The 27567-nt window shown below is 43.2% G+C and overlaps 2 protein-coding genes across 3 annotated transcripts in view; one reads left to right on the top strand and one right to left on the bottom strand.

The window, feature by feature from the left end:
• The window catches only part of LRRTM3 (leucine rich repeat transmembrane neuronal 3), a 79193-nt gene extending 73227 nt beyond the window's left edge, over positions 1-5966 (bottom strand). Inside the window, exons 1-2 of one of the 2 annotated variants that reach the window (XM_088525138.1) lie at positions 5465-5966; positions 3607-5138 (exon numbers count right to left, since the gene is read on the bottom strand). In XM_088525138.1, coding sequence (XP_088381264.1) covers positions 3607-5138; positions 5465-5468 — 1536 coding nt within the window. In that variant the 5' untranslated portion in view covers positions 5469-5966. Of the gene's footprint in view, positions 1-3606; positions 5264-5464 lie in introns of those variants that run through there. The other variant, XM_088525131.1, reaches the window with a different exon arrangement.
• The window catches only part of CTNNA3 (catenin alpha 3), a 363859-nt gene that overhangs the window by 187712 nt on the left and 148580 nt on the right, over positions 1-27567 (top strand). The window lies entirely within an intron of this gene.

Here is a 27567-nt window from a genome sequence, read left to right as displayed (position 1 = left end):
TTTGTTCCTGCACTGTTCAAGCAAATATCCGCTGCAAAGCCAATGAAAATGAAGACTGGCTGGGGCAGATGTGGAGCGAAATGCCTTGCCCTTGACTTTTAGCCCCATAACACTAGACGAGACTCAGGAAAAGCAATAGAAGAATAATTTTAGAAGTCTTTAAAATGCATCCATGTGGTCCTAAACCAGGCCTATGTGAAAGCACTGAGAGCCGCCCAGGGATGAGCAGATCCTCCAGAGGCCCCTTTACGAGCCGGTGCCTGAAGCTCTTGCTGGAGGAGCTGGGCTTGGTGAGAGCTGCTGGCGCCACCGGCCCTCGCTAAGGACCCTCTGCTCTGTATCTGGCTTTACAGACTCATGTGAGACTCCTGTACCAAAACGCACACAGCCAAGACCAAGCAGATTGTAATTCCCCTATTCAAATAGGTGGGAAGGAAGTAGGCAGTTTCTCCTCCTGCTATTTGAAGTGTTAAAGCTTCAGAGTGGTAGCGAGAGTTTCCTCGTGAGCCGGCATCGCTCACACTGTGACCCCGCAAGCCAGGCTCGCGAGAGGAGCAGGACTGGTGGCTCCGGGGCAATGGCCTCGCCACCCAGCACCAGTCACTTCTGTGGTGTTGGTTAGCGTGGCAGGGCTGAGACTAAATTTAGCCTGGCTCTTGCGGTCGTTGCCCACATTAAATCCACACTGCAATGGGTTAGAACATGCTGTAAGCTGGTTTAAAATGGTTTCTGAGCCGTGGCCACCAGAGTGCCATTTAACAGCTGAGCTCTGAGGCTGTGCAAGAGGGTTCAATTAGTTATGCTGAGTGTTTTCTGCTGCATAGTCAGGCAGCACTTTCATTACCCGGGACTGGAGTGGCAATTCTGCACACATCTGTGCTTGGTGTCTATCTGGAAATGTATGGAAAGGGAAGGCTGTTAGGTGTTTCCTAGGCAATAACTGAATTAGTTGCTCTTTGAGCCTGCCTGTACTTGAATATAAACATGCTGGCTTTTCAGAATTATTTATCTTATCCATCTACGATTAATGACATACTGGTCTGATTCTCTTCTTCACACCTACAATTAACAATTTTCCTAATGAAGCTAGTAATAATCCTATAGAGATCACCCTTTGTAGGAGGTTGTGGATTGCTGCTTTTGAGTATGGATGTGGTTAGAACAAGGCGTTAGGAAGGTGGGAGCACATGTAGCCAAGCTCCCCAGTTATTTGCAACTCATTCACTATCGCAGACCATTAAGGAGGCAACAGTGTTTAGAAGATGTGTTGAATACTTTTAAATAGAAATAATTCTGAATTAATAGAATGAAATTATTTTCTGAGTGTACTTGGCACTCCCACAGCTAAGAAATCTCAGAATTTTCTTTCATATGTGCATACGCGTGCACACGGGTATGTATGCATGTGTGCACACACATATACGCATATCTTGAGCCCAGTCTTTTTGCTCTGGCTGTACCTAATGTCAGTCACCACTGCAGACACAGAAGGCTCTTAAGAGTGCAGAGATGGTTCTTAACACGTCGCTTGCAGAACGCCCTAATCCTTCAGTACAGAGATTACCAAGATTTGCTCTTAGCCCTCCCGAGCTAAGAGAACTCCATTTGCATGGACCGCTCCTAGCAGCGTTCAGGCTGTGACCCGGGCCGGGGGCAGGATCCCCGGGCGCCCTGAGTGCTGCCCCTGGGACTGCGCGGGACCCTCGCTGCTCTCGGCGACGCGGGGCCTCCCTGCGGCTTCCGCTCCTTGTTGTTTCCTCCCTACAATCCTTAAAACTGAGAGTACCTCCATTATATGTAAAAATGTACTTCGAGTGCATTCCTTTCCTAAGAGCTGCTTTCTAGCCTTGTTTTCGTGCTGTCTGGCGTAGCTCAGGGTGAGTGGCTTGGCTTGTTTTTCTTTCCATGAAAATTCAGCAGATCTCTCTGCTAAAGGTTTTGCTTTCCTGAATCTGCTGCAGTGCAACTGGTTTGTGGAACCCTTCCCTCCTGAGTGATTCAAGACGTGCAGTTTGCTAAGACAAATCAAGTTACAAAATAGAGATTATTAATTTAATGACTTGCTTCTGCAAAGGTGCTGCCGTATTATCTCAAGAATGAGAAAAGATAACCTTGCTATGCAATAGACCATCAAAATATATAGGAGATATGATTTATTTGGAAATATGGGAGATGTTAAATTCTTCTGCAATCACTAAAATTGCATGACTTTGGGAGAGGGAGGCTGGGGAGTAGCCAGATTACTAATCTGTATTTTGCCCAGAAAGCCCTGATGGAGGACTTCCATTAAAAAGGAATGTCTGAATTCTTGTAATGTCACCAAGATTATGCTAAAATGGAAGACTGTTTTGTCACTGATATCCCTAAGGGTTCTGGTTACCTGCGCTAGTGAGTAACCAGCTTTTCTTGAAAGCTATTTACAGTTGTGGCTTTTTTTTTTGGTTGTTTCTAAAATGTATGCTGTTTGGCTTTGCAAGTAATGAAGCTTCATTTAGTTATTAGAAGGACAGTGTGAAAAATACATCACAAAACCTTAACAAGCCCAGTCCAGCAAATAAAAAGAAATAGAAGAAAATGATAGATTTAATGGTTTCCTCAGCTACATTAATGTCTTTGACAGTCTTAAAAAGAGAATTTCTAATGAGCATTTGAACAAATGTGTGCAGGAAGTGGCCTTGCTTTTGCTACTGCCCATTTGAGTTCCTCTAATTGCATCAATAAGGAATTTCTGCTCCTCATTTAATGAATGCCTTTTGACTACTTCCTGAAAGGCAACTGGATATAAGGGATAAACACTGGCACCTTTTGTATAGAGTCACATAAACAGGTTTCAATAAGCAGTTATCAGCCTTAGAAGCTGTATTATAATGCAGTGAGTTAACCCCATCCTAGAATTTGTATTTCCTCCTTGTTGATCGCGCCTCGATTTCTCTGTGCCAGGCCTGGCCTGGGTGTGCTCAGCGCTGGGCCGCTGGCTGCTCTGGCCAGGCAGCGCGTTGGCTGCCCGGCACCTGCGTCCCCCGGCGCTGCCAGGGCCGCTCCGCGCGGGCACCTTGCACCACGGTTCGAGTGGTGCTACAGCAGCTGCCTCTGGAATGGGGAAGTTGTTCTTGCTTAGACAAGTGGCTTTTGGGGCATGGGCAAGGTTTGGGGTTGGGGGGCTGAAAGAGAGGGTACTTTTTTTTTTTTTTGCCTTTTTTGCTTTTTTTGCCTTTTTTCCCCCTCTTTTTCTTTTTTTTTTTTTTTTGGCTCTGTTGTCATTTTTCTCCCTAGACAGAGGCACACTCACTGCAGGTGCAGTGGGTTAGTTATGAAAGAAGTTTTCTATTTAAAAACAAGTGAGACTTTAATGATCAGTAGAGGGTTTGTACAATAGATATTGTATTAAAGCAGAGCTCAGGCTTCACATTGATTGCGGTATTCAAATCTCAATGAGTTGATTATGTATGAGAGTAAAATGACCAGCATTATGATTGTACAAAAAAAGTGACATGGAAGAGCTGTGCCAGAGAAGTGAGAAAAATGTTCCCTTTTTAGTCCCTAGAGTTCAGTAAAGCACCACTATTTTGCAGCGTTTAAAAGCTCTTTTATCACAATGGTTCATACCTCGCATTCCCTGGAGCCTGACTTGTTGTACGTGCAGGGTCCCGTTCCGTTGAGCAGCATCTCGCTGGTTTCCGTGTTGGTGGGCTTGTAATCTACATAGAACTCCTGCGTGCTCGGCGTCATCTGCTTCAGCGACTGCCTCTTCTTCTTCCTGTGCCTGCGCACGAGGGAGCGCTGCTGCAGCTGCTTCATGCTGGCTGGGTAGCGCTTCCAGGACACGTAGATGACGAGCAGGATCACGAGCACGGAGAGGAAGAGGGCCACGCTGCCCGCTATGATCTTGTGGAAGGAGATGTGCTCCGCGTCGGGCTCGGCCTCCGCGCTCGCCTCGGTGGCCCCAGCGGTGGGCGGCTCGGGGGGCTTGCTGTCGTGTTTAGGCCTGGCAGGTTTGGGGTTGAGCGTTGGCTTGGGGAGAGCCCGTGCTAGCTCGAAGCGTTCTGTGGTGCTCTTGCCACAGATGCTGTAGTTTTTCACCGCGTCGACCACGTTGACCCCTTGCAGCTCTTTGGGGCTGGCACAAATGATTGTATTTTCCCGCAGCCCTTTGAAACTTTTAAGCCAGTTTACCAGGGAGCAAATGTTTCTGCTGCATTCCCATATATTCCCGGCAAGGCTGATGTCATTGAGGGATATCCAGGAATCCAAAATCTCCTGACCAATAAATGTGAGCTTGTTTGAGTCCAGGTTGAGGCGCTGTAAATTGGGCACGCACTGAAAAACGCTGGGGCCGCTGAAAGCCTCGATTTCATTGCCAGATAAATCAAGTCTTTGTAATGAGCTCCAGGTCCAGGACATAGTTTGTCCTATCACGCTGATTTTATTCCACTGTAAATAAAGGTTTTGAAGGCTGACTAGCCGTGGAAAAAGTGCCAGGTTGAGCTTAGAAAATTGATTGTGCTCCAGGTGAAGCTCTTTCAGTCTGATCATGCCTGCAAAGACATTCCTTGCTAAACTCCGTATCCGATTATAACCCAGGTCCAACAGTTCAAGGTTCCTGCAGTCTTGAAATATTCGAACAGGGATATTTCTTAGGGAATTGGATCGCAAATGTAAACTCAGCAGCTTCCTTAAGCCCCTGAACTGCTCAGATCCCAGAGACTGCAGCTGATTGTATGAGAGATCCAAGTTCCGGAGATTTGTCACAGGTCTGAAGGTATTATTAAGAAAATAGGAGATCCTGTTGGAACTCAAGATCAACTCTTTTAGTCTGCGTATTCCATTGAAAGCATTTTCGTCAATATTGCTGATGTGGTTATGGTCTAAATAGAGCCAGGTGAGTTGATTAAGACCTTTAAATTGATTGTATTTTAGTTTTTGGAGGCTGTTATATCGAAGGGACAAACCTAAACAACCGGCAGATATACTCGAGGGAATCTCCTGCAATTTCTGAGATTCACAATATACCATTTTGCCTTCACACCTACAGCCCTTAGGGCATCCTCGTTCAGCAGAAGCAAGCATTGTCAGTAATACAGTAGGGGCTATTACCAGAGCTACAGCTGATCCGCTCAGTAGCCTAATTACATTGAAACCTGGAAATAAAAACAACTTAGAAAAGTTATCCCCCCACACATCAGTCATTTTTTAAAAATCATGCTAAAATCTTTATTGCAACAGTCATTTAAAATCCCTAGCTTGACTTGACTACTTTTCACATTTTTTTTACTCAGATTTTTTTTTTTTAAAGAATGTCTTTATAAATATTGCAAAACAGTTGGGAAAAGGGTGTAATCCCTAAGCAATTTAACTGTAATCACAAATCACATCAAGGTAAGTCTATGGAGTAATTAAAGCAGAGGCTATGCAGTGGCTATGAACTATATATTAAAAAAAAAAAAAAAGAACATGAAAAACATACCCATCCTTTGTGTTGTTCAAAGGTCGTCCTTAGGTCTTTGTTTTTTGCTTAGTGTGCCACAAGCATGGCAGCCCCTGTCAGCTGCACTGTAGTGAGTCAGGGCTCGCTGACACCCAGGAAGAAAAATTGGACCCCTTGGGAGATGGACCGATTTTGGAACATTATTCTTTGCCAGCCATGCAGAACATTCCAAAAATAAACCAATCCCAACACGGCATTCGCTGCAAAATGTCAAAGTCTTCCTAGGTGATAGGATCTTCATGGATATTACGTTTTTGCATCTTTCTAGTTAGGAACCTGGCTTTTAAAATTTCTCTTTACAGGAGAGCATGTTAGATTCCTCCACGCAAGCGTTAGCTATCTGCATTCAGGCATCTGTATTCCATAGGGCAGCAGTTCCTCTCTCGGCACCCGATCCAGCTGGGAAGCAGCCGTGCAGCACGGGGAGGCTGAGCCCGCGCGGCGCCGAGCGCGGCTCGCTCTGCGCACTGGCGTGCCGAAAGCGCCGTCCGACTGTTGCTTTGCTCTCCGTGAATGCAGTCTTATGTAAAGCTGCCCCCAGTGGTGAAGAATATTATGGGCATGTGCAGAAATGTCTGCCTTTTATCTTGCAAATGAGTAAGCTCTGCTGGGAAAAGAGTGATTGTTCGGAGTGACTAATAGGGGCAGGATGGGCAGCTCTGGCGTGAACTAGAGATGTGCCGAAACAGCCAAATCCTCTTAGTCGCTTTTGCTGTTTGTGAAGGCTGTTTTGAGTACTTAAAAGCTCAGTGTGTGCTCCTGAGACTATTATATGAAACACTAACGTGGCATTTGTAGGACACAGATACAGATCTTCAGTCCTGAAGTTGTTCCCCCCCATCCCCGTCGCATTACACATGTGCACACGCGACCTTTCTGCAATAACTCACTGCTGCTTTTAGTGAAGTATTAGCCCCTCAGTGTCTCTCTAATCAAGCATTTCAGTGGGGACACTGTATTTTACAACATGAAAAATGTTTTCTAGCTGACATTTTGCCTTTTTACTCTTCTCTTTTCTGCTGCAAGGCCCGGTGCCAGCAGGTTAGAAGGGAGAGTACTGTACTCATTTATTTCCCAGCTTGCGGTCACTTGCTTCCCCAACGCTGACCCTTAAGACACAGGCTTTCATGACCCTTACTGCATGGGGGCTGAACAGGCTCGGTGTGGTACCTGAATCAGGTGAACAGTTTTTACTGCAACTTGTGACCTAGACAGGATTTTATCTGAAAGTGCAGTGAGTATTGTGTGACTCTGGACAGCCCATATATATTGCATGAAGAACCTTTCTGTTCCTCTTCCCTTCTCCCCTGTGCCTTGAAGGAAGGACACATGCTCTTATCAGCCTTGAGGAAAGGTAAGATGGCATTAGAGCAAGCGCACCCTCCTAGCAGCCTTCACCAAGCAGTCTGTGATCGGAGCAGATGGTGGGAAGTGTAAACTCATGGCTCGGAGCCTTGCAAGAAAGAGGCTAGAGCCCCGAGAGAGGCAGACTCCAGATTACGCTCCCTCAAATGTAAGCAGACAGCTCTGGGAACCTGTTTTCCTCTCTGAGGCAGCATCCTTACCCCTTCGAATAACGTGCTTTAACTTTTCCCTTGTTACATGCTGCTGTGAGCACTGCAAAACTTAAAATGATATGAAACCTGGAATTTTCCACACTTTAAAATGCCAACATTGCCTAATGTTCAGACTGTGTGAATGACTTCAGGCTTAGGTTGATCCCACGAGCATTAAAGCAGCTCCCTGTAATGCCTAAATCAGGAGTACAGTTGTCCCAGGCAGAACTATGGACACACATCCTAAGCCAAAATAGTTAGTGGCATCAAGTCGCATCCTGTGAAAATTCTGCCCTGTGGGTCAGGTCCGTGGAGCGGGTTAATTCCTCCGTTGATCTGTCAGCATGTGCCGTTCTCCAGGAGAGCTTGTCGTGGCACAGAGCCCTGCGCGTGCGGCGCGGGGCTGGTGTGCCCAGAAGGAGCTCACCCGCTGGGCAGGCGCCACCTCTCTCGGAGCTGCTGCTCTTCCTGCACGCGCTGCGGGGCACGTCTGGGGCTGCTCAGCTCTCTTGGAAATGGCTCCGCCGGGTTCTAACCGAGATGGGATGAGGCTGGGTGCAAACCCAGCACCCAGGAAATCCTTCCTCCTGAGAGCTAGTGCTGGTTGGTACACAGCCATGCCGTGTGCCCTTCCCCAAGACCTTGCTGTTCTCTGGCATTGCCTCCTGTGCCCTTCCTTCCCCCACCTTCATCATGGAGCTAACAAGTGACAACTCTGCCACCGTGAGTCAGCAGAGCCTCAGTAGCTCTTCCAGGGTCTTAATAATTGCCAATATAGTGGATAAATACGGGCAACAGCCACTCTTACTGTGAGTTATTTTCATTTTTCTGAAAGGGGTGAGACATCAAGAGATAACAGAGAGAGCATCAAATCTATGTTAATGGATTGCCAAATTCAGTTTTCTTTACCGAGATCCTTTTTGAATTACGAAGCAGGAAAAATGCCAGTGTCTGATAAACAGTTTTTTAAACTTGCATTTCTGCATCTTTGTACAGCTGAAAGGGTATTTTGCAAATTGTGGAAATAAAACAGCTCCTGGTACGAAACATTTCATACAAAATCTCAACGCTCTCTGCTGGCCATCTTGTAAGCTGTGGAAAGTAGAGAATAAAGTTAAAGCTGTATTTCGGGTAGGAAGCTAATTTTGTAAGTGATTTAAACTTTTTCTCACATTGAATATGTGTTACATAGCTGGGTAACACTACTGTGTTACCCCACTATTCATGTGGCCAGGAAAAAATAAAAGTTGAGGCCAAAGTGTTTAACTTTTCTTAAGGATATGCTCCTCTTCACGTTAGCAGCGCTACAATAGAGCTAATACGGCAGTTCTCAAGTGCCTAAAATGCAGGAATTTGATAAAGGATTTAAAGAATTGACTTGATGTTGCGTGTGCATGGGTGTGTGTGCTCATGCCGCGAGAGAGCTGCTGCGGCCCTGCTGCACGCGAGGGCCAGGTGCGCGTAGCCCCGCCGGGCAGCGCTGCCGCTCCGGGGAAGTAGCAGGACGGGAAAACCGCCCCCGGCGGAAGCCGCCGTCGCTTCACACTCCCTGAAGAGCGCTGCTCAGGAGCAGTGTTACTCCTTTTCCTAGCCCTGGAGTCAGTGTTTTCTGCAACCCTGCAAAGAAGGGTTTGCAGATACTGTTAAAAGGAATATTTATTTGTGCACGCTGTCACGCAGCCTGTGCTTTGGGACCTCAGCCTGAGACATAAATTGAGATGCTGCAGAAGCAGGGAGGCGTGTTAGTTTGGAGCTGTACTTTAGCAACCGTGTGCCTCCACAGTCACTCTGCGTTGTCTTCCCAGGCTTTTTCTGAGAGTGAAAATGGCATATATCAGAAAATACATTGACAAATGTGTTGCTAAACATGCCTTAATGTTCCTAAAGATAGAAAGAGCGATGTTTTGGGAGGAGCTGAGGATGAAAACGGTTTCCTGATCAACTCTAGAGGCAGACGGATTTCAAAGTTGTTCTAAAATAGCATGCTTTCCCAAGGTAATGGTGGCCCAGATTTTTTTCTTGGTACTAAGCTTTCAATAGATGTTTTTCCCTGGGTATTTTTCTACATGCAGAGTCACCACTAGCTGATTTTGTAGCAATCTGCTTTAGTTCAATTTCGTGTTTGGTTTTGTTTTTTCTTGCTGAATGAGACCCTCGTGCATTTTCTTCTTCCTGTCGTTCCGGCTGCGGTGTCCGTGGGGAGCTTCCCGCGGCGCTCCCGCAGCTCCAGGGCACGAGGGGCGAGCCGGCGGCTGCCCTGCCTCGGTGTTACGCTACCTGCGAGGGCCCGGGCAGAGCGCAGCGCTTGCGTCCGTCGGGAGCGTGAGCAGGCCCGGGGTGAGGAGCCGAGAGGGTGCTCCGAAAGGCAGATGGCAGAACTACCAGGGGCGAATAGAGGGGGCAGTGGGAATAGGCAAGAGATGCCAGATTCGTGAAGTAGCAGTTTCCAGCAGTTAACCTGGTGGACTTAGCTCAGGAAAACCCTTCACCAGCTTCTCACTTCTCATCAGGCCACTGAGCACCGTGAGCAGCTCTCGTGCCCACTGTGTAACACGCAGTTCCTGTTTAATGATGCTGTCAGTAAGCTGTGCGTTCTGCTTTGCTGTTTGGTTGTTCTTGTTTTCCTGCAAGGCGTAAGCAATCCCTCCAGCAGAACTTGAGGGCCCTTTGGTGCCGGCGCAGGCCCTGCGCGCAGTGCCGCGGCGCGAGGCTGCGCTCGCGGCAGGGGCAGCCGTGGCCGGGGAGCCGTCCTGCCCGCGGCGCCGGCCCTCCCTCGGCTTCACCGCGCTGTAAAGAAAGCCGCGCTCTGCGGGGCTGCCAACAGCAGCTCGTTCTGAGCAGCGCTGCGAGGAGCCCTCAGTGCGCCGGGGAGGGTAGATAAGTCTAATAAAATGTGTTTGTGGTCTCTCAGACAGTGATTAAATGAAACTCCTGTTTTATGAGGATCAGATTAGAGCCAGGGGAGTATGACTCCCACTGTAAATATCCGAGCGTGGGAAGGCTGAGGGAACCTTCAGAAGGATGCAGGATTTGCCAGGGGTTGCAATTAGGAAAGGGACGTATGGAGAAGCCAGGTGCAAGGGCCACGTGGGAAAGGGAACTGCTGGCAACAGAAAGGAATTTGGAGGAACAGGGAAGGGAGATTGAGGGTAAGGGGGATCTTATCCCAGCAGGCCATCAGGCTGGAGTCAATAACAAGGGGGCTAAATGTTCTGTGAAGAAGGCAGATACATGAAAATATCCCCTTGCTCTTAGCGCTGCAAGGCCCTCCCTGCCCTCTGTGTGGGTGTCAGGGCCCTAGGGCACAAGCTCTCTGGGAGGCCAAGAGAAGGTGTGAAGCTTCTGCCACTGATATTTCCAAACATTAATCTCTGCTGTGAGTTAAACCACCTTCACAGAGTCCCACAAATTCTTTGTCTTGTGGAACTAGTTATTCTGCTGTTTTGGGTATCACTTATTTCTGGTACCTTTTTTTTTTTTTTTTCTCCCAGCTAGAATGACCAAAATGCAAAATTTCACCTGAAGGCAAAATAGTACCTTAAAATTAGGAAAATAGACTTCCTTTGCCTGCACAGAATTGCCCAAATTCTTTGGCTGATAAATCTGTCATCTTCTCTCTGTATGAATTTTTGAGGTCAGTGAAGTCTCATTTTGAAAATATTCTAAAATGTATTGACTATTACCTTAGCGTTGCATGTGAAAACTGTGAAGGACAGGTAACATTTTCCAGCTGGTTGCATTTCTTATCTACTGGCCTGGATCTGATGCTAAGATAATTAATTTTACTAGTTAGAGCCACTTTCTACTTTGATCTGCGGGGTCCATGATTATTTAATTGCTCTTCGGTGTAAAAGAGGCATACTGGTGCAAGCAATTAGAGTGCAATAAATCATGATTTCATTTGACCTATCAAAATATTCTCAAATCCCTTGCAGTTTCTCTTTGCATTTACTTATGTATGAAAAACTGGATATAGAAAAAGGGTTTCAATGAACCTGTCATAGGCCCGTGCTTGGAATCCCGTGGTATTTGGAGATTATGATTTTCAAATGCAAAGATAGTCCAAGCAATGTGTTACTACACAGTATTAGTAACATTTTGAAGAGAAAGCTAAACATGATAGTTGAGCAGATTTGCAACTGAAAGAGAAAAACATGAACAAATTTCATGTTGCAGAGGCATATAATTATGTTCATCACACTATGACTAGCATAAAAATGATTTATTCCAAGTGGATATAGTCGCCTCCTTAGTCACCTCTTTCCCCAGCCACAGCTTAATTCTGGTCTCTGGCATTTTCCCGCAAAAAAGTGTTTGTTCTCCGTTCATCAAAAGTTTTAAATTCTTGTAGTCTTAAATAATTCTATCAAATCTTTTTCAATTAAGCAAGCTACAGTAGTTGCTAGATATTCCTGCTGCGATGGCTGGTGTTCCTGAAAAAGCTCAGGATCCTAATTATACTGACAGTCTTGGTTAGTTAATTAGCCTGTAATCTGTTTCTATGAGTCGCAGAAGCCACTCTTTTGTGTCCAGTAAGGATGTACTGAATATTCTGGTTAAGAAAATACAAAAGGTAAATTGTTGCAGCTATCTTTTGAGTAGCTGTTCCAATCTGCACTTGCCATCCTTCTTATTCTTTTCCCATTTATGTGTCTGGGAAACAAAGCTTTGAATAAACCATACGTGATCTAAATGACTTATTAGCTCATCATATTTTCAGGACATGTCTACCCAAGAAAATCATCTTAAATTAAATGTGATTTAAAACAAAACAAAAAAAAAACCCAGAGTATTAAATTGATTTACAAAGGAGCAACAGACTCCCATATAATTCATATCAAAGTAAAAATCTTGGCTGTTGCAGATTTATTTAGTTCCTCTGATGGTATGTTTTACTCTTTATTGAAACTAACTTTTTTTTATTCAGTGGACAGGACAACGGATAAATTACAAAACCAAATTGAAGGGACCGCAGTGTAGTGCATGACATTTTTGTGGTACATTACAGTAAAAGATAATAAATATTTCTGATGTGTTAATTTTGGATTGGCCAAAGCAACAGAGTCCTGCAGGCATGGAAGAAAGAGGGAGCTGGGATGGCAATTACAGGTTCCACCTTCACTCTCTCTCTTGCATTACTTGTGTGTTAGATGTTCTGCAGATTTTGCTTTTTGCAAATCCTACTATTCAGTCTGATGTGTCCGCAAGCTTTGAGAGCAGGAGTTAAGTGTTCCGGTGCCTCCTGGGGGCATTTCTGCTGCTGTGGTTGGAGGCCTTTCCCATGTTCCCTTGTGAGACCAAACACCCCTCTGGAAGGCAGCTACTTGGTTTATTCTTTCCATGCAAGACTAAAAGCAACCTGAATTTTGATAACGATATCTATGGACAAATCCAATGCACAGGGCAACTAACTACCAAATGACATCAGAATTGTTTAGCCTGAAATTGGTAGGAAGGTTAGAAAAGGAGGTATCTGCGGGGGGAAGCAATATGCCCATGTTATAGAAGAAGAGCTTGTCTCCCAGGAAGGTTTATGAAGGTTCCTTGAAGTACCTGGTGCTTGGCACTCGGAGCCAGAAGGCTGGAACGGATCCAGTGCTTCCCTCTGACACTAGTTCAGTGTTCTCTTTTAAATGTGATTTAAGCTCGAGTGCAATATGCTGTAAGAACAGACATACCTGTAAATGAATGTCTTGAAGTCGTAGCAAAACACTGCTGCATCAGAGAATCTCCAAAGAGAAAATCATACTTATCCTTGAATATATTTTTGTGACGTGACGTTTTCTTGTCATTTTATAGTGATTGTTGAGGATGTTTCTATTCTGTGATTTATTTATTTATTTATTTGTTTATTTATTGGGGTGTGTGTGTTTTTTGACCTCAAATAGCCACTTACTTGATATTTTTACTTTAGGTCATTTCCAGTAACAATGTATGCAGGCAATAGAAATGCTGTATTTTGTGTCAGGAGTGGGTTATTTTAAACAGTTTAGTGCAAAAGCAGCCAGCAGCAGCCAAGGAATCTGTGTTGTTTCAGCCCCCATTTTTTTTTTTTTTGCTGTGGCCATGCAAGAGAGGTAGAAACAGTGTATGAAACCATATATGAAATCATTAGGGAGCTTCTCATGTTGTCAAACAAAAATGAATTTTAAAATTACAGTGTGATTTACTCGTCTGCCGTTTTATGAAATGATTCATTGTTTTAAAATGTTCTGCATTAGAGTGACAAATAACAGGCATGTCAGTGCCTTAGATGTGAACAACATGTCAGAACCCATGCTGTCCTTCGGCATGTATTTTAATGTGTCTGTCAGAGGTTGTTACTAGGAGGTTAGTGATGAGCTTCATGATTTAACAGAGCAGCTCTGGGGAGTGTGTTTTGCTGGTTTCTGTCCTCCGTGGACTTAATCATTGTCTTTATCCCTAATCTGAGCCCCGCATGATTAGAACAAGGGTCAGAGATAAGTATTTTATGCAGAGTCACTATTTGGGTGGTTTAATTTCTTATATTCAAGAAGATATCATGTTTTATACTAAAATTCTCCTTATGCATTTTTAATTTGAGCATTAATAATTCCCATGGAGCATGTAAGTAAGTATCAGATGTGCTTGTGTGTGTTTTTGGAAGATTGATACAACCCAAAATGTAAGTGATCTGTTGGCCTGGAGCTTGAGACAAGCTGTAGAAATTATTGCTGGTTTTGAAACAATCTGTAGATCAAATGCCAACCCTGTACGCAATGCGAATAAGCAGGAGCTGAATATAAAGTGCTGCTGCCTCTCTTGGATTATGTCCTTACCTTTATTTAATGGAATAGGTTTTAGTATTCATCAGTCAGCAGTATGGCCCCCCTCCTCCCAGTACATCTGCCTTCCCGAGAAAGGGATTACTCCATATAAAGAGAACACAGTATCATTCTGTCTGTTAAATAGAGATGGGCTCTCTAAGAAAAGACCCGCGTCAATCCCATATAGTTCAGACTTGCTTAGGTCTCGTGACCACAGGCCATGGCTACAGCCAGGAGCTGTGTCCTCCTAATACTGAGTGTCTTCATTAGGGTTAGGAAGCTATGCTGTAGCACGGCGCCTTCAATTTGCATCTTAATTAGCTTTGAAGCAAAGAAGATAACTTATTTGACATTCCGAAGGGCAGCTGTTGGATCCCATTGTTCGGGATTAGTATTCCATAAGGAAGGAGGCTGAGATAATGAATTCTCCCTGCCTTGTGGAAGGTCCCCCAGGTGCTGCTTACACGACTTGTTTGCGAGGTTCGTTTCTGCTCAGTAGTGTGGGACTATAAGATGTCATGTTTCACCATTCGCGACTCCTTCGCAGACCTACAACTAAAGTCGGTTTAAGTTGTGAATGTTGCTCCGCGTTATACAGCAGCAAGCGCACTGCGACCCTCCCTGTGCAGCTGCTGGCTCTCGGCCTGCGGGTTCCACGCGGCCTGGTGACACCGCTTTGGTCTGTTGTTTGACGAACTCTTTTGCTCCCTGTTACTAGCTTTAATCAATGTATAAGTTTAATCTGATTCACTTTCTAAGGCACAAAAAATGAGCATCTATTTAACATTTGTGGAAGAATTTTTGCTATAGCAGACAAGGAAGGTGTTTTGATTTCCTGACGGTGGTTACAAAATCAAACTGCAGTTTGGGGAAGGGAAACATGGTGATCTTCCTTTTCAAAGTACTTCGGTTCCTATTTAATCTTAGCTGACCAATAATTAATGCTGCTGGGCGTGAGGCTGTGCCACATGTACTGGGTGGCCCTGCTTGTGCAGGGGGCTTGGACTAGAGGATCTCCGAAGGTCTCTTCCAACCTCAACCATTCTGAGGTTCTCTGGAGCCAGTCGCTCTGTTTGTGCTCGCAGTGTTCCTGCAGTTGGTTCAGTGACCAGATAGATATGCAGGTTCTTGGGGCTTTCAAGGAAATCTCCCTACCATCGCCAAACTGTTCAAATGTGCCAAGCTCTTGTGTGCTTGAACGCGCCAGGGAAGGACCCAAAGTTAGTGTAGAAACATCCCCTCACGCTTGTGTTTGCTCTGAAGGAACAAGTAAATGGAAGACAAGACAGCGCAGGTGGGACGCATTGGTTGTCAGCAAAACTTCCCTAAGAGGAATCCTTTGTTCCCTCGCTGGCCTTTTAACATCAACCTTTTACTCCAGAGCAGTGCTGGCCCTAACCCTCTTCACATGTGCATGGACTGCTCAGATGATTCTATGATGAGATGCCTTTCTGTAGAAATTAAACCCTTTTCATGTGAAGGAGCAGCTGTTTTAATAAGCTGGCAGCAGAGCTTACGTGGTGCAGGGTAGGAATTGGCAGGGAAGGTTACTCCGGCCTTTGGGCAGTTTTCAAGATTCTAGAGACTTTTGTCCCCAACTGCGCTGAAAGTCAAGATTTCAGGTTTCATTTGCTGAGGTGATGATTTTCAAAATGAAGACAAAATTGCTTCAGCTTAGTTAAAGTACTTCATGCTGATCGTTTGGAAATACTCCATCTAGATTAAATATATATGAAGTAGAGAAATGGGAATTTTATTTAGAAAATTATGTGTTCAAAATATTAGAGTTAGTTATGGAATTTATTTGAATTTGAAATGGTTTTCATTTTCACGCATTAGCCTGATTTATTTTTGGCTTCTTGCAACAAGATTCAGAACTTCAAACACATTTTATGAATGCAAAATACAGACTGGTGTTTCCCCACAAATCACTTCAGATTAAGTTAATCAACACTTTAATAAAAAATATTTATTTAAAAAGTTACCCAATTAACCTAATGATCCTATGCACATATATGTGCAACTGTGTGTTTTTATTATATTAAACTGATCTGAAAAAGCTCAGCAAGCAGGGACCTGTATGCAGACAGCTTGTGACTGATAACATTGCCGGCTGTGCCGTTGCGTAGAGTGGGCTGGTAGCGCTTGGCGATTTAAATAGATAATTGTCTTTAAATAGATAATTGTCTTTAAAAATAGACTGCTATAAGTTGTTCCTATGTGTCCATCAATTACTGTAGCTTATTTTGCTTAGCTTGGTCTTGTGGGAAGTTGACTATTGTAGGGGTGAATTTTTTTATGGATTATTTTTCAAACTCGTTACTCAATGTGTATATTAAAAAAAAGCGCAAGTTGCCAAACTGAAAAAATAAAGGCTGGGGAGTTGCACTAGGAATCTATTTTCTCAAGGCAGACTCATAATACTTTGAAGAAACATTTATTCATCTGTCTATATTGATGTCCCATTAGACAAGGGAGGTTTTTCTGTGAACTGCCATCCCTCGGTCTGATAAAATTTGGTGTTTTAAATTATTTATCTATCAGAAAAGGCAGTAGCAAATTAAACCCCCCAGTGATATACATGAATGAAAACATGGATGTAAGTATGTTATTTTCTCCTTTAGCACAGAGAGGTCATGATTGCTTTAGTTACATAACTAGCTTTAACAAAAAAGCCTGATTCTTCTATATGAGAATATGAGGTCACTTCTCCATTCTTCTAATGGCTTATTTGTTCCTGCAGGATTTCTGATACTTTAATGGGAGGACATTCCGTTTATTGCACCACTGCCAGGGCCCAGGCAGTGTAAGACCTCATCATCCCCATTGCCTGTCCTTGACATCTGCCTCGTCCTTTGAGTCTTGCAGCCTCTACAGGGCTAAAGCATTTACAGTTGGTTGGGACTAGCAGTAACAGTAACTTGGATTATCTCTTGTTTTTTTCCAGGCTAAAAGTGCAGACCTAGGCAGTTGTTACCTGCTACAGAGTAGCTTGGTATATCTAAGCTCTTGAATATATTTAAAGTAGGAAAATTTCTGTGCATTTCAAATTCAGCTGAATTCTGCTGTTGGTCATTTAACCAAGTCAAAAAGAATGATAATTCAATATTCTGTATATATTTCTTCTGCCAGGACAGCTAATATGGCTGCCCCATAATAACTGAGTTGGCTATGTTTGATATTCTCCAGTATTCACAGTTTGCTGGTAGGGCTTTTATGTAACATGGACTTCAGGACTGGTTCTGATGGCCTTTCTTTCCTGTGAGGTCACGTAGGCTTTCAGTTTAATAGAACCATTTGGATGTACAGAATAAAAGAAAAGTCAATTTCTGCGGTATTGATTAGAACAAAATTCAAAAGGTCAAGTATAATGTTTGATTTGGAAGTCTCTGGCTTAATACACCGCTCAGCGAGGTGTCCAGCATTAGGTCAAGCCCGTTCTCGGGATTCGGGAGCACAAAGTGCCCTCGTAGGCCTGGGGAGCTGGCTGGCGGCTGCCCCTGGGGCACGGGCAGTGCGCAGGGATGAAGCTGTGCTCCTGTGCCAGTGCTCGCTGGTGTCGTGTCCAATGGAAACACCTATCCCTCTTAGGTCATTAGTGAGTGAATTAAAGCTGGGGCAGTGGCAGTGGGTGGGCTGCAGAAGGAGCTCACAGGAGCGGCAGGAGTTCCCAGCCTGGGTGGGATGAGGTGTGTGGCGGGGAGGCGGGCGAGCTGCGACAGGCTCCTCCTGCGGCCCTGCCGCGGGGACCGCTCGCTCTGCAGCAACGACCCTCTCATTGGGATATTGAGAGCAATTGCAGCCCTTACCAAGATGATGCTCCGAAGCCATCGCAACAGATACAAAAAGGAATTGGCAGCAGCTTCCCCGCTGTTCGAATGATAGTGCTTCAGTCGTAGAGTGTTTGCCACACTGATAAATCAGGATAATCTGCCAGCTTTACCTGAAGGGTGAACCTTAGCACAGACATAGGAAAGGTATTTTCTAAGGCAGAGAAAGGGGAAAACCTCACTGCACTGTCAGAAGAGATCTCTGTCTTAGTGTGTTTACTTCTTTAATAGTTAAACAAACTATTGCTGTCCACACTGGGTGATGAAAGATTTTCTGAAACACTTCCTTGGGTTGGCTAAATATTAAATAGCACTGGTATTGCTGCTTCTCTCTTTAGAGATTTAGCAGTATTTATGGAATAAGATACCCGTTTCTTTCTCTAGCCTCATTGTTTCACTTAATGATAGCGCCTAATGATGTTAATTTGTATCTCGTATTGAGTATAAAGGCACGTCTCCACATGGCTCACCTTAGTTGTCCTACCCAACATCACACTTGTTTTTCTTTTCCACTCATTAGGCTTATGCCAAAAAACAGCTTAAGAGTCTTAAAGATATGGGGATTTTTTTCTGCACAGAACAGCTTAAAACAACAAAATAGCAGAGGAAATGCATAAATGGAATTGAGCAAGAGCAGTGCAAGGATGGGATATAATGTGGTCAGCTTGAAGGTCACTGACATGGTATGGGTTGCATTAAGTTTCTATCTAGACTCTTTAAAATTCTGTTTGTCCTGCAGCAAGAAAAGGTCTCTCTTTCTTTAGAGGAAGTTAAGATTATTCAGTGGGAATTAAACTTTTAGGGAAATACTGTTCCCTGGGGGAGAATAAAATTTTAGGAACGTAGAGCTGTGCTTTGCAGTTTGGTCTCGGTGGGAATAACACCTTGTAAAAACAGCATTTGTTCGTTTATGGAGGCGTATTAAAGTGATTTCCTTGGACGCTTGTGGTGATGCAACTCTCAGACTCGAGCAAATTGTCTCCCACAGTATAAGTTATTTGAATGGAAATGACTAGCAAAGTTTTGATAGAAATGTATTACTTGCAGGGTATTGCTAATGCAGCGAAAAGAAATTCATTGCTCAGGACTATAAAAAAAGGTATTTGTATCAGTGTCAGGCAGTGCTAGATTTAATAATAAATGCTGAATTAATAAAAATAAACAGTCTTAGTTTGTTATACTCATTGCATTAACACTTGTAACTGACATTGAGCTGTGAAATATATACTGTCTGAATGCAAACATTCTCTGAGATTGCAAGAAGCTTAACATTACTGCAAAATATTATGGGCTGATAACAATAAAAGAAATCAGTGGTTTTATTGTTTTGTTTAGATTCTGAAAATCAGAAATGAAGAACAAGATAACTCTGATATGTGCTCATATATTTTATTGGGTAAATTCCTCATCTGCATAGTATGTGACTCAGTTAATGACAGCCAAATGGTTTGATGCTGAAGTGAGGGGCCTTCACAAAGGGCGCGTTACCAAAAGGTTAGTTTTCCTTTCACGGATGATGATATAAATCATACTAACCTACCAGTGATAATAATGTATAGCTTAAAATGCCACCAATGCTAGGGAAAATGTTTAAAACTCACTGACCTGAATAGAGCTTGTAGCCATCCCCATGGCGTTCTGTGCCGGTAGCTGGGCTGATGTGACGCGCGCTGAGGTCGGAGATGAGGTACAGTTTTTAATGCACAGGCTGTCTGTGGGGTGGGCAAATCCTCTTTCCCTGAAGGTGAGCTGTATTTTCAGAGTATTTAAAGAGCTAACTGGGGGAAGGAGGTGCGATGAGCTGCATGCTGCCACCATCCAAAGCAAGTCCTGGGTCTTTCTACAGTTGCAAAGTATCTGTTTAGGCAGAATTGTGTGATGGGTGTTAAGCTGACTTCTCTGTTAAATTAATACTTGGTATATGCCTTTTCATATGCTGTAAATGAAACTTAGTGTTTTTCCTGCTTTTGATAGCAATACATTTTGGCTTACTGGTCTGTCGAATTGCCATTGATTAAAACCTCATCTATATGATTTCTACTGCAACCCAGCGAAATTGAAATTTGTATGTTATAGAAAATCTTTCTTATAAGCTCGGATGATCCGAGAAATCCATGTCACTTCAATGAGCTCGCGTCCTTAAGCCCTTTGTAGGCCAGGGCATTGGCTGTGATCCCTGCTGTCCCGCGGCAGCAACGGGTGCTCAGCCCGCGCTCGGCGCCAGGTCCGGCCCTGTTACAGTGCTGAGCCTCATGCCAGAGTCTGCTCGGGGCTGGGGTGCCAGATTTAAGCTCTCCATTCCTTCCTTCCGTCAGTGCGCAGCTATTTTAACTGTATCCAACTCTATCCCTGTGTTTGGAAACTTTGTTTTAAAGCAGTGATAATTTTTTGGATGCCTGATTCTCACCATAAGGGCTGGAAATGAAATGATAGGAAAAACAGGGTTTATGGGCCCTCTCTGGCAACTGAACTATATTTTATAGACATAAACTTGTAATTGCAGTGTATAAAGTATGAAAATATTAGCTTCAGTGTTTAGCATTAGGTTTGATGGCCAAATAGACATAGAAATGTTGCAACCCTGAAGAACCTTCATGTGCAGTCAGAACTTAAATGCAAGTTACAGGAAGGTTGGTAGTGCTTTGAGCTGAAATTTTGAACTTCAGAGATACACTCTGTAAAAATGTAAAGTGCCCTTTGTAAGAAGGTTTGCATAAATGTATAACTTGGAATTTACACAATAAGGCATAATTTTGAGATTAGGTATGCATATGATGACTAGAATTAATTTTATAGCAACGAGCACACTTTCAAATTAAGTCAGATGCTTGGAATATCTCAGCTTTGAGAGGCACCAACAAAACCAAAAACATTTCTGCCTCGGGCTGCCTCCAGTAGACCCCCAACAGTGTCTCCAGTTGAGGGGTGTTTGGTAGCAGTGAGACATGTGGCTGGGCTCTTGGGTGGCAGCAGGAGGGTGCTTGGAGCGCAGGCAGGAGTGGAAATGGGCAGCGCTCAGAGCATGGGGGTTGTCAGGAAAGCGTGGCCCAGCTGCATAGCGTGGGTTTTGTCTGCGAGTCATTCATGGCCGTGCGTCGCTTTTCACTTATTTGTTGTTCTCAAACGTTGAAACATTTTATGAGCAAATGTTAGCCCATGGGCATGAGCTGTTTGCTTGAATTATTTGCAATTTGTTGTTCTGCATGTGTGTTTGGTCACCTAGGTCACAGAGGATCGTTTCTGCTTTCAGATTCAGCATCTGTAGAGTAATGCGTTGTGAAGAGTTGCAGCACGGCAGGCACGCTTTTGTTCACCGTGACTGGGGATTTTTGCCACCTCCGGCTCAACAAGTGCCTTATTGCTGAGGATGGGAGCACGCAGTTCAGAAAGCGTCAGTGCGGGGTTTTTCTGTCCTACGTCCTTTCTGCTGCTCACCACTGGAGACGGGGCAGTGAGGGTGGCTCTTTTCTCTTGAGTTTGCATGAAGTTCCCAACACTTGCCCATGTAGCGTTTCTAGGTGGTCCGAGTCCCCTTAGCACTAAATTATCTGGGACTGATAAACTCAGGAGCATATGAAGGAGACTGGCTTATGAGCAGAAACATCAGGCATGGGCTCGTTTTGGCAGGTAATCCTTGTAGTGGATGAGGTAGCTCTGCTGAACTATAGCAGCGGTTGATTTTGTCCACTTTACAGTTGTAAACTGAGTGGTTCTTATTGAACTTCCACTGCTCTGAGATAGAGAGAAAGTCATGTGAAAGTTGAGTGAACTGCAAGTCTGGGCATAAAGAATAATAAGAATATATATATTTTTTTATTTGTGTAGTTTGGAGCAGTTTAATGGGGTGAATGAAACATAGTACCAACACGCTGTAGATTTGCTTCGATCTTTCCCATTTTTTTTTTGTGAAAAGTGTTTCTTCTCATTAAAGATTTCCTCACACAATTCTGCTCCTGCAGCCTATTATAAATACAATATATGTCCTTAACAGAAATGCTAAAAGTTTTTGCAAGGCAATACATTTTTGTTGTTTAAAAGTAGGACAGGAAAAGAGGGGAATGGAGGAAAGGAAATAAAAATGCAGTGTCATTTTAATAGTACTTTAGAATTGTGTGTCTATTTATATGTTTTTTAAATAATTGGCTATTGCATAAAGTAATTTAAATATTTTTATGTGCTGCTGTTTAGATTTTATCGAATACTCTTGCAGGCAATATCATTAACACAACTCTAGATACTATTATTGAGCAATGTGAAGCCATATTTTACTGCTATACCATCAGTAACAAATCCCTCTCTAAAAATTATTTTTCCCCATCTTGAAATTTTGTGCTTAAGAATAAAAGTATGTGCATGTAGATGAAGGTAAATGCTAAAACCACACTATGCACATTGTTCTGGTATGAAGAATCATCGAATGAAGAAATAAATTCCTTCCCTAACCAAGGAGAAGGCCCTGTTTACATCAACAGGGCAGGAACTGGCTGGGCGGCATTAGTCCCTGCTTTCACTGGTTGCATTACCTGCCTGTGGGTTCCCACATGACAATTCTGGAACTCTTGGCTGGTTTCAGCCAAATTTGCCCAATGTGAGGTCACTAGCATAAAGGTTTTGTAAAAAAAAAAAAAAAAAAAAAAAAAAAAAAAAAAAAAAAAGGATGGAGGGAAGGGGTCTGCGTTACAGCTTCCATGGCAAGGAAAGCCGTTAGCGTGGTGAGAGCTGTCAGCCTGAGGAAACGGCTGCGGCAAACGGCCCAAACCCGCAGGCAGCCTGGCTCCCTTAGGTGTTCTGCTCATTTTCTCAATATGTTCTTCTAAAAAGGGCCAAGGTGTTGTGTCCTTCTAAATAGCAAATAGCTTTACTTTCATTAGGTTTTCAATTTCCTCTAGAGTGATGTTGTCTCCTGTGGGCTTGTTTGTATCATCTTCTGTAATGTATTGTATATATGGTATAAGAGAAAGGATACTAGAAAATAATTAATGGGAGAAACATTAACATAATTCCCAATATACTAATTGATGTTAATGTAGGATTAATAGAGGAGGCTCAAGGGCATTCAGAAACCTCCTCGCAAGCTGCATTTATTTTTCAAGGTATTCAGCTCTGCTTTTGTTGCAGTGAATTGGTTCCTCTCCAGGAAAGCAGGAATCCTTGCACATTAGCTTGTAACGGTGTCAGTGTGTTCTTAATGCACCACTCAGCCCTATAATAATCTCAAAGGTAAAACCGTAAAACGGCTGCTTGAAGCGCGCGCTTAACCTGGAGAGGAGGGCAGCTCCCCTGCCCTCGCGCCCGGCCGCGTCCCGCGTCGCTGCGAGGGAAGGAGCGAGGTGAGCAGAGGCGGCAGGGCTGGGCTGTCTGCGTGTCTCTGTGTGTGTGGCACCATGGAGCAGCCACAGGCACTGTCCGTTTACATCGTTCTTGCATAACTTTAATGAATACAGCACTTCTAAGAGCTGATATTTTACTGTGCATTTCTGCTGGCTCTGTAAAGGTGCCTCTGAGCCAGCCTTTTTGAAGGACAGAAAAATGATAATAATGTACCTTGTTCACCTCCATAGGGACCCGGTTCATCAGATGCCCTTGAGAAGCGTTTTGGGTGAGTCCCAATGGCTGTTGGCTCTTGGAAGCGGCAGGAGCAGAGCCGCACGTGTGACGGCCTGGCCTGGCCTGGCCTCGCAGGGAGTGCAGGGAGATGCTCTCAGCCTCTGGGATGAGGGAATGAAGGGTCACTTACAGCGGGGGACATCTCAGCTGCGGGGGCACAGACCTCCAGGGTGGGTCTGGTTTGTGAAAGGCACACAGAGACTTTGGGCACGCAGAATTGCAGCAGGCGGAGGAACGCGGGGGTCAGAGCGTGCGTGGGAAGGCAGCAGGCATGGAGAACTGTGATTCCATAGCGGATGCAGGGAAGGCAGCAGAAGCCAGTCCCTGCTAACCAGAGGCAGGCACCGGTTCCCTGCGGGGAAGGGCAGAACAGGCTCTGCTGCTGGGCCTGTGCGCCAGCTACGTTTGCAGCCAGTCTGCATACAGCTGTCGTTTTGAGATAGCATTTCTGTGTAATGTGCCATTTTGCTTTAATCCAGTGAGTGGTGAAGCGATAGCTAGTTTATTTGAAATCCATCAATGTAAAATGGATTGCAAACAAAGGCCAGGGATGCTGTCGTGTGCTACCTCCTCGCTGCACCCTCCCACACATAAAAATGTACGCCCTCCTTCCCCCGCGCAGCTGAGGGGCTGGGCAGGAGTGACTTGTGGAGCGCACCCAGCTCTTGTTCTGAACTGTAAGCAGAAATTAGCTTAATTGTGTAGAAAAATGTGATCTTTTTGCTCATTTTGAATGAACTGACTCAGGTCTTCAGGGAAAATGTGCGGTTGTATCAGTCTGTGTGTGCTGGGCACTCGGCAGGCCCTGAGGCAGCGACCTGGGCGCTGCAGCCCCGCGCGGACAGGAGCTGCGGCTGGGGCCATGCGGGGGTCTGGCCCCACAGGGCAAGTCAGGGCCTTCTGCTGTGTCAAAGACTCCATGTCTGAAGCAAAAGTTGAGATTTTAGGACAGACAATACGGCATTTTAAAAGTTGAATTTCATATTAAAACTTCAGGCTGATTCTGAGGAACAGGGGAGATCATTTGGCATGACTTTTTTGTACATTTTCATTGCACATTTTAAACTGGAATGGAAGTCTGAACTATTTGGTATATTTTGTTGAGGAAAAATTAAGAAAAGAAGCAAAGAAAAAAAAAAGTAGAAGGAAATGCTACAATTATTTACATACGTAGAAACACATCTCTCATCTCATCTCATCCCTTTGGATCAGTTAAATCTAATGCCCAGGTAACAACCAGGTACTGTGCACTGAACAGTAACCAGAGCAGTTTGTGCAGAAGATGCTGTAGGGCATAGAAGATTTAGTAGAACAACAAATAATCTACCTTTCTGAAACAATTTAGACCAGCCAAAGAGAACGGCATTACATTAGTTTATTCAATTAGATTGTAACAAATTGCCGCCCGTTTTTTCAAGTATAACAGTGAATACACATGGGCACTTGAAAGATTGAAATATCATTAAAATCCATCTAACTGATCTCTGTCTACTACTAAAATTTCTAGTTTAGGTTTGGCTTAGTGCATAGTGCAGGCATTTCTTTGGCTACGAAAATGCTCTTTTTTCTCAACTAATGACAAGCAGTTAGGCAAATTTCAAGTAAATGGATTTATATTACAGAATACAATCAGAATTAGCTCTGTGAGCAGAATTAAAGAGGTATATGAAGCATCTACCTCCAGGCTGTTTACTCATCTTTGGCTTTTGATCACATAAGCATTACTCACTACTTTCATTAAGCTAATATTTGCTTTCAGTTGCCATATTTTTTTCTTGGCTACTGTTACAGTTTACCTGTGGTTTAATTATATTAAATTATCTTTATGTTTCATAATACGTCATGTCTGTCAGTGAATAAGCAGGCAAAAGTGTAGCTTTCATCGGCAATGCTGATGCACCAACCTAGCAAAAAATGCTGAAAGTTATCACCAAAAAGGCTTCCTATTTCTTTTTAAGAAGGCTTTTAAATATCAGTTACAAAAGTAAAGTTAGTTTTCCTATAGGAAATATCAGAAAACATTAAAATCTTTCAGAGAATTCAAATTTTAAGTAGTCTCTGTGAAAAGGGATTTAATATTAAGCAATTGTTAAGACTATTAAAGCATGGGCACTTTTTCATAGCGTTTCTGGTTGGAATATAGAACTTTTTTACATTTTGAGGTTAAAAAAAAAAAAAAAAAACTGACCTAAAAGTGAGTTGAGCTGAAGTCAGTGTGAAAGGAGGAGGCATCTGCTGGTTCTTTGGTTTGCCTGTCATCTCTTGTGGCATATCCGTGGTATCCCTGGTCTAGTGTGTTGATTTTCTCCTGTGATTGATTTACTGCGAAGGAGAGCAATGCAAAGTTTTCTGTGCAACTCCAGCAGGAGTTATAATAATTAAATGAATGGGAAGGAAAATAAAGTTTAATTCTCTTTTGCATGCTAATTCCAAACTTTTTTTTTTCAAATTAATGTAATCTAATGACATTTTTCCATTTGTCTTGAATTGCAAAAAGAAAATATGTCAATATGATTTCTATTTAGGGGAAATTGGGAACTTTGAATAGCATTTCCCCAGAACTGCATTTTACATTTGAAAATTGTTCAAGCTGGAAATCCCAGCTGTCTGTTGGTTTTTACTGTAAAGGTTTTGAAATGCAAAACTTCAAATGAAAAAGCTTCAAGTCTATATCAAATGCGTATTCTAAAAATAAATATATTTTGGAAAGTAGATGATGGAGCTTCTAAATGGTTCAATTTTTTTTTGAATGCCTGAATGTTGATATACAATTCTTCTTGCACTTTAACAAGTGGTAGTGTTCCTGCTGCCTTTAGTGGATGCAGCATTATGGCTTCTTCTATTTCTGTCAAATCTTGGAAATAATTTTTGTATATTCTGTATATTTTTACTCACACAGGTTTGCTGACATCCAAACAATTTCAGGTGTTCTAATTTTTTGCCTAGGCAGGTTGTAGGAACTTGGACCCTGAAGCCATTCCTTACGTTCACATTTCTTTGCAAAAAGCAAGGGCAGAGAATACTGAGGTGTTTTATTTGAATTTAAATTCTTTTAATGGCTTCATCAAAACCATGTAAAAATAAAGGAACCTGATTTTAACCTATTTTTTGACATTGAGACTGGAACTCATATTGTTTAATTTTCCTCATCTCCTGTCTAGTCACCCACATGATCCACCTCACTGTCTAGGCTCCCTTTATAGCTCTGGGGAGTCCAGTCACCAGAGTCCGCAATGACTCAGCCAGTACTTGGCATTTACATTCACTTAGATGAATCACGTTCTTTTGCCTCCGTTAACTGTATTGCCACTGGCACAGTAAGAGTGAAAGAAACTTTCAGGTGTAGGTATCTGTACTGTAGATAGCAAAAGTTAGATGATCTGAGTTGAACAAGAAAGCTGATGGGATTTCTGTGGATCGAGATGTGCCGCTTTCCTCTCTGGTCCTTTGCCAAGCGCTCATGAATCGATAGAGCCATACATTGAAAGCAAGTGACTGTATTTAGAGTAGCAAATATATGATACACCAGGGTTTTTCAGTATCGGCTAACAATAACTTGCAAATAGATCAGTACCTTTAATTTAACCCGTTAATTTATACTGTTAAAGATCAATAAACTTCAACAAAATATAAGATGTTGGTACAAAAACTAGGAGATATATAATCTTTAAGGTAAAAAGCATGAATTCTTGTACAGATATATATTTCCTGTCAGTGCCATTTGTCAAATACTATATTGTAAATATAATACAAACAGTAAATTCAGAGATCTCATAAATTAGCTTGGAAGTGGGTTTGAGTTGTTTGAGACCATTCTAAATAAGATAGGCTATTTTAGAAAGATGTATTTGCAGTTCTGAATGTGATACTACATGTTCAGGCACCATTTAATCCATCTTTATTTTATATTCTATGTAGATTTTAAACCAGTCAAAGGGAAATGATGTTTCTGAGATCTGTGACTGTACCAGTCAGCTAGCTTCATTTGGATATGAATTCCCAAACACTATACAAATCATTTTTAAAAAGTAAAATGAAAAGAAGTAAATTCAAGTCTCGTAGTGGTCAAGTGCAAAATTGTAAAGGTTCAATTTTTAAAATTTCCTTTGTCTTCATTGAACTGACTATAAAATCAATCAAAATACTCAGGGTAGGAAAATGAATAACAGGTTGGAAAACCAATAGATGTAAGAAATAGCTAAGCACCATGTAGCACTGTAAGATTTGTGACCTAAAGGCTGACAAAACTAAAGAGAATCTGTCTCTAATAAAGGCACTGTATCTTAATGAAGTGTAGTGCA

This window comes from Tinamus guttatus, unplaced genomic scaffold (assembly GCF_059628265.1).
Source record: "Tinamus guttatus ecotype Peru unplaced genomic scaffold, ASM5962826v1 Tinamus_guttatus_pri_ptg000023l, whole genome shotgun sequence".
Taxonomy (NCBI): domain Eukaryota; kingdom Metazoa; phylum Chordata; class Aves; order Tinamiformes; family Tinamidae; genus Tinamus; species Tinamus guttatus.
The sequence above is the reverse complement of the archived record's forward strand: the minus strand, read 5'-3'. Positions and strand labels throughout refer to the sequence as shown.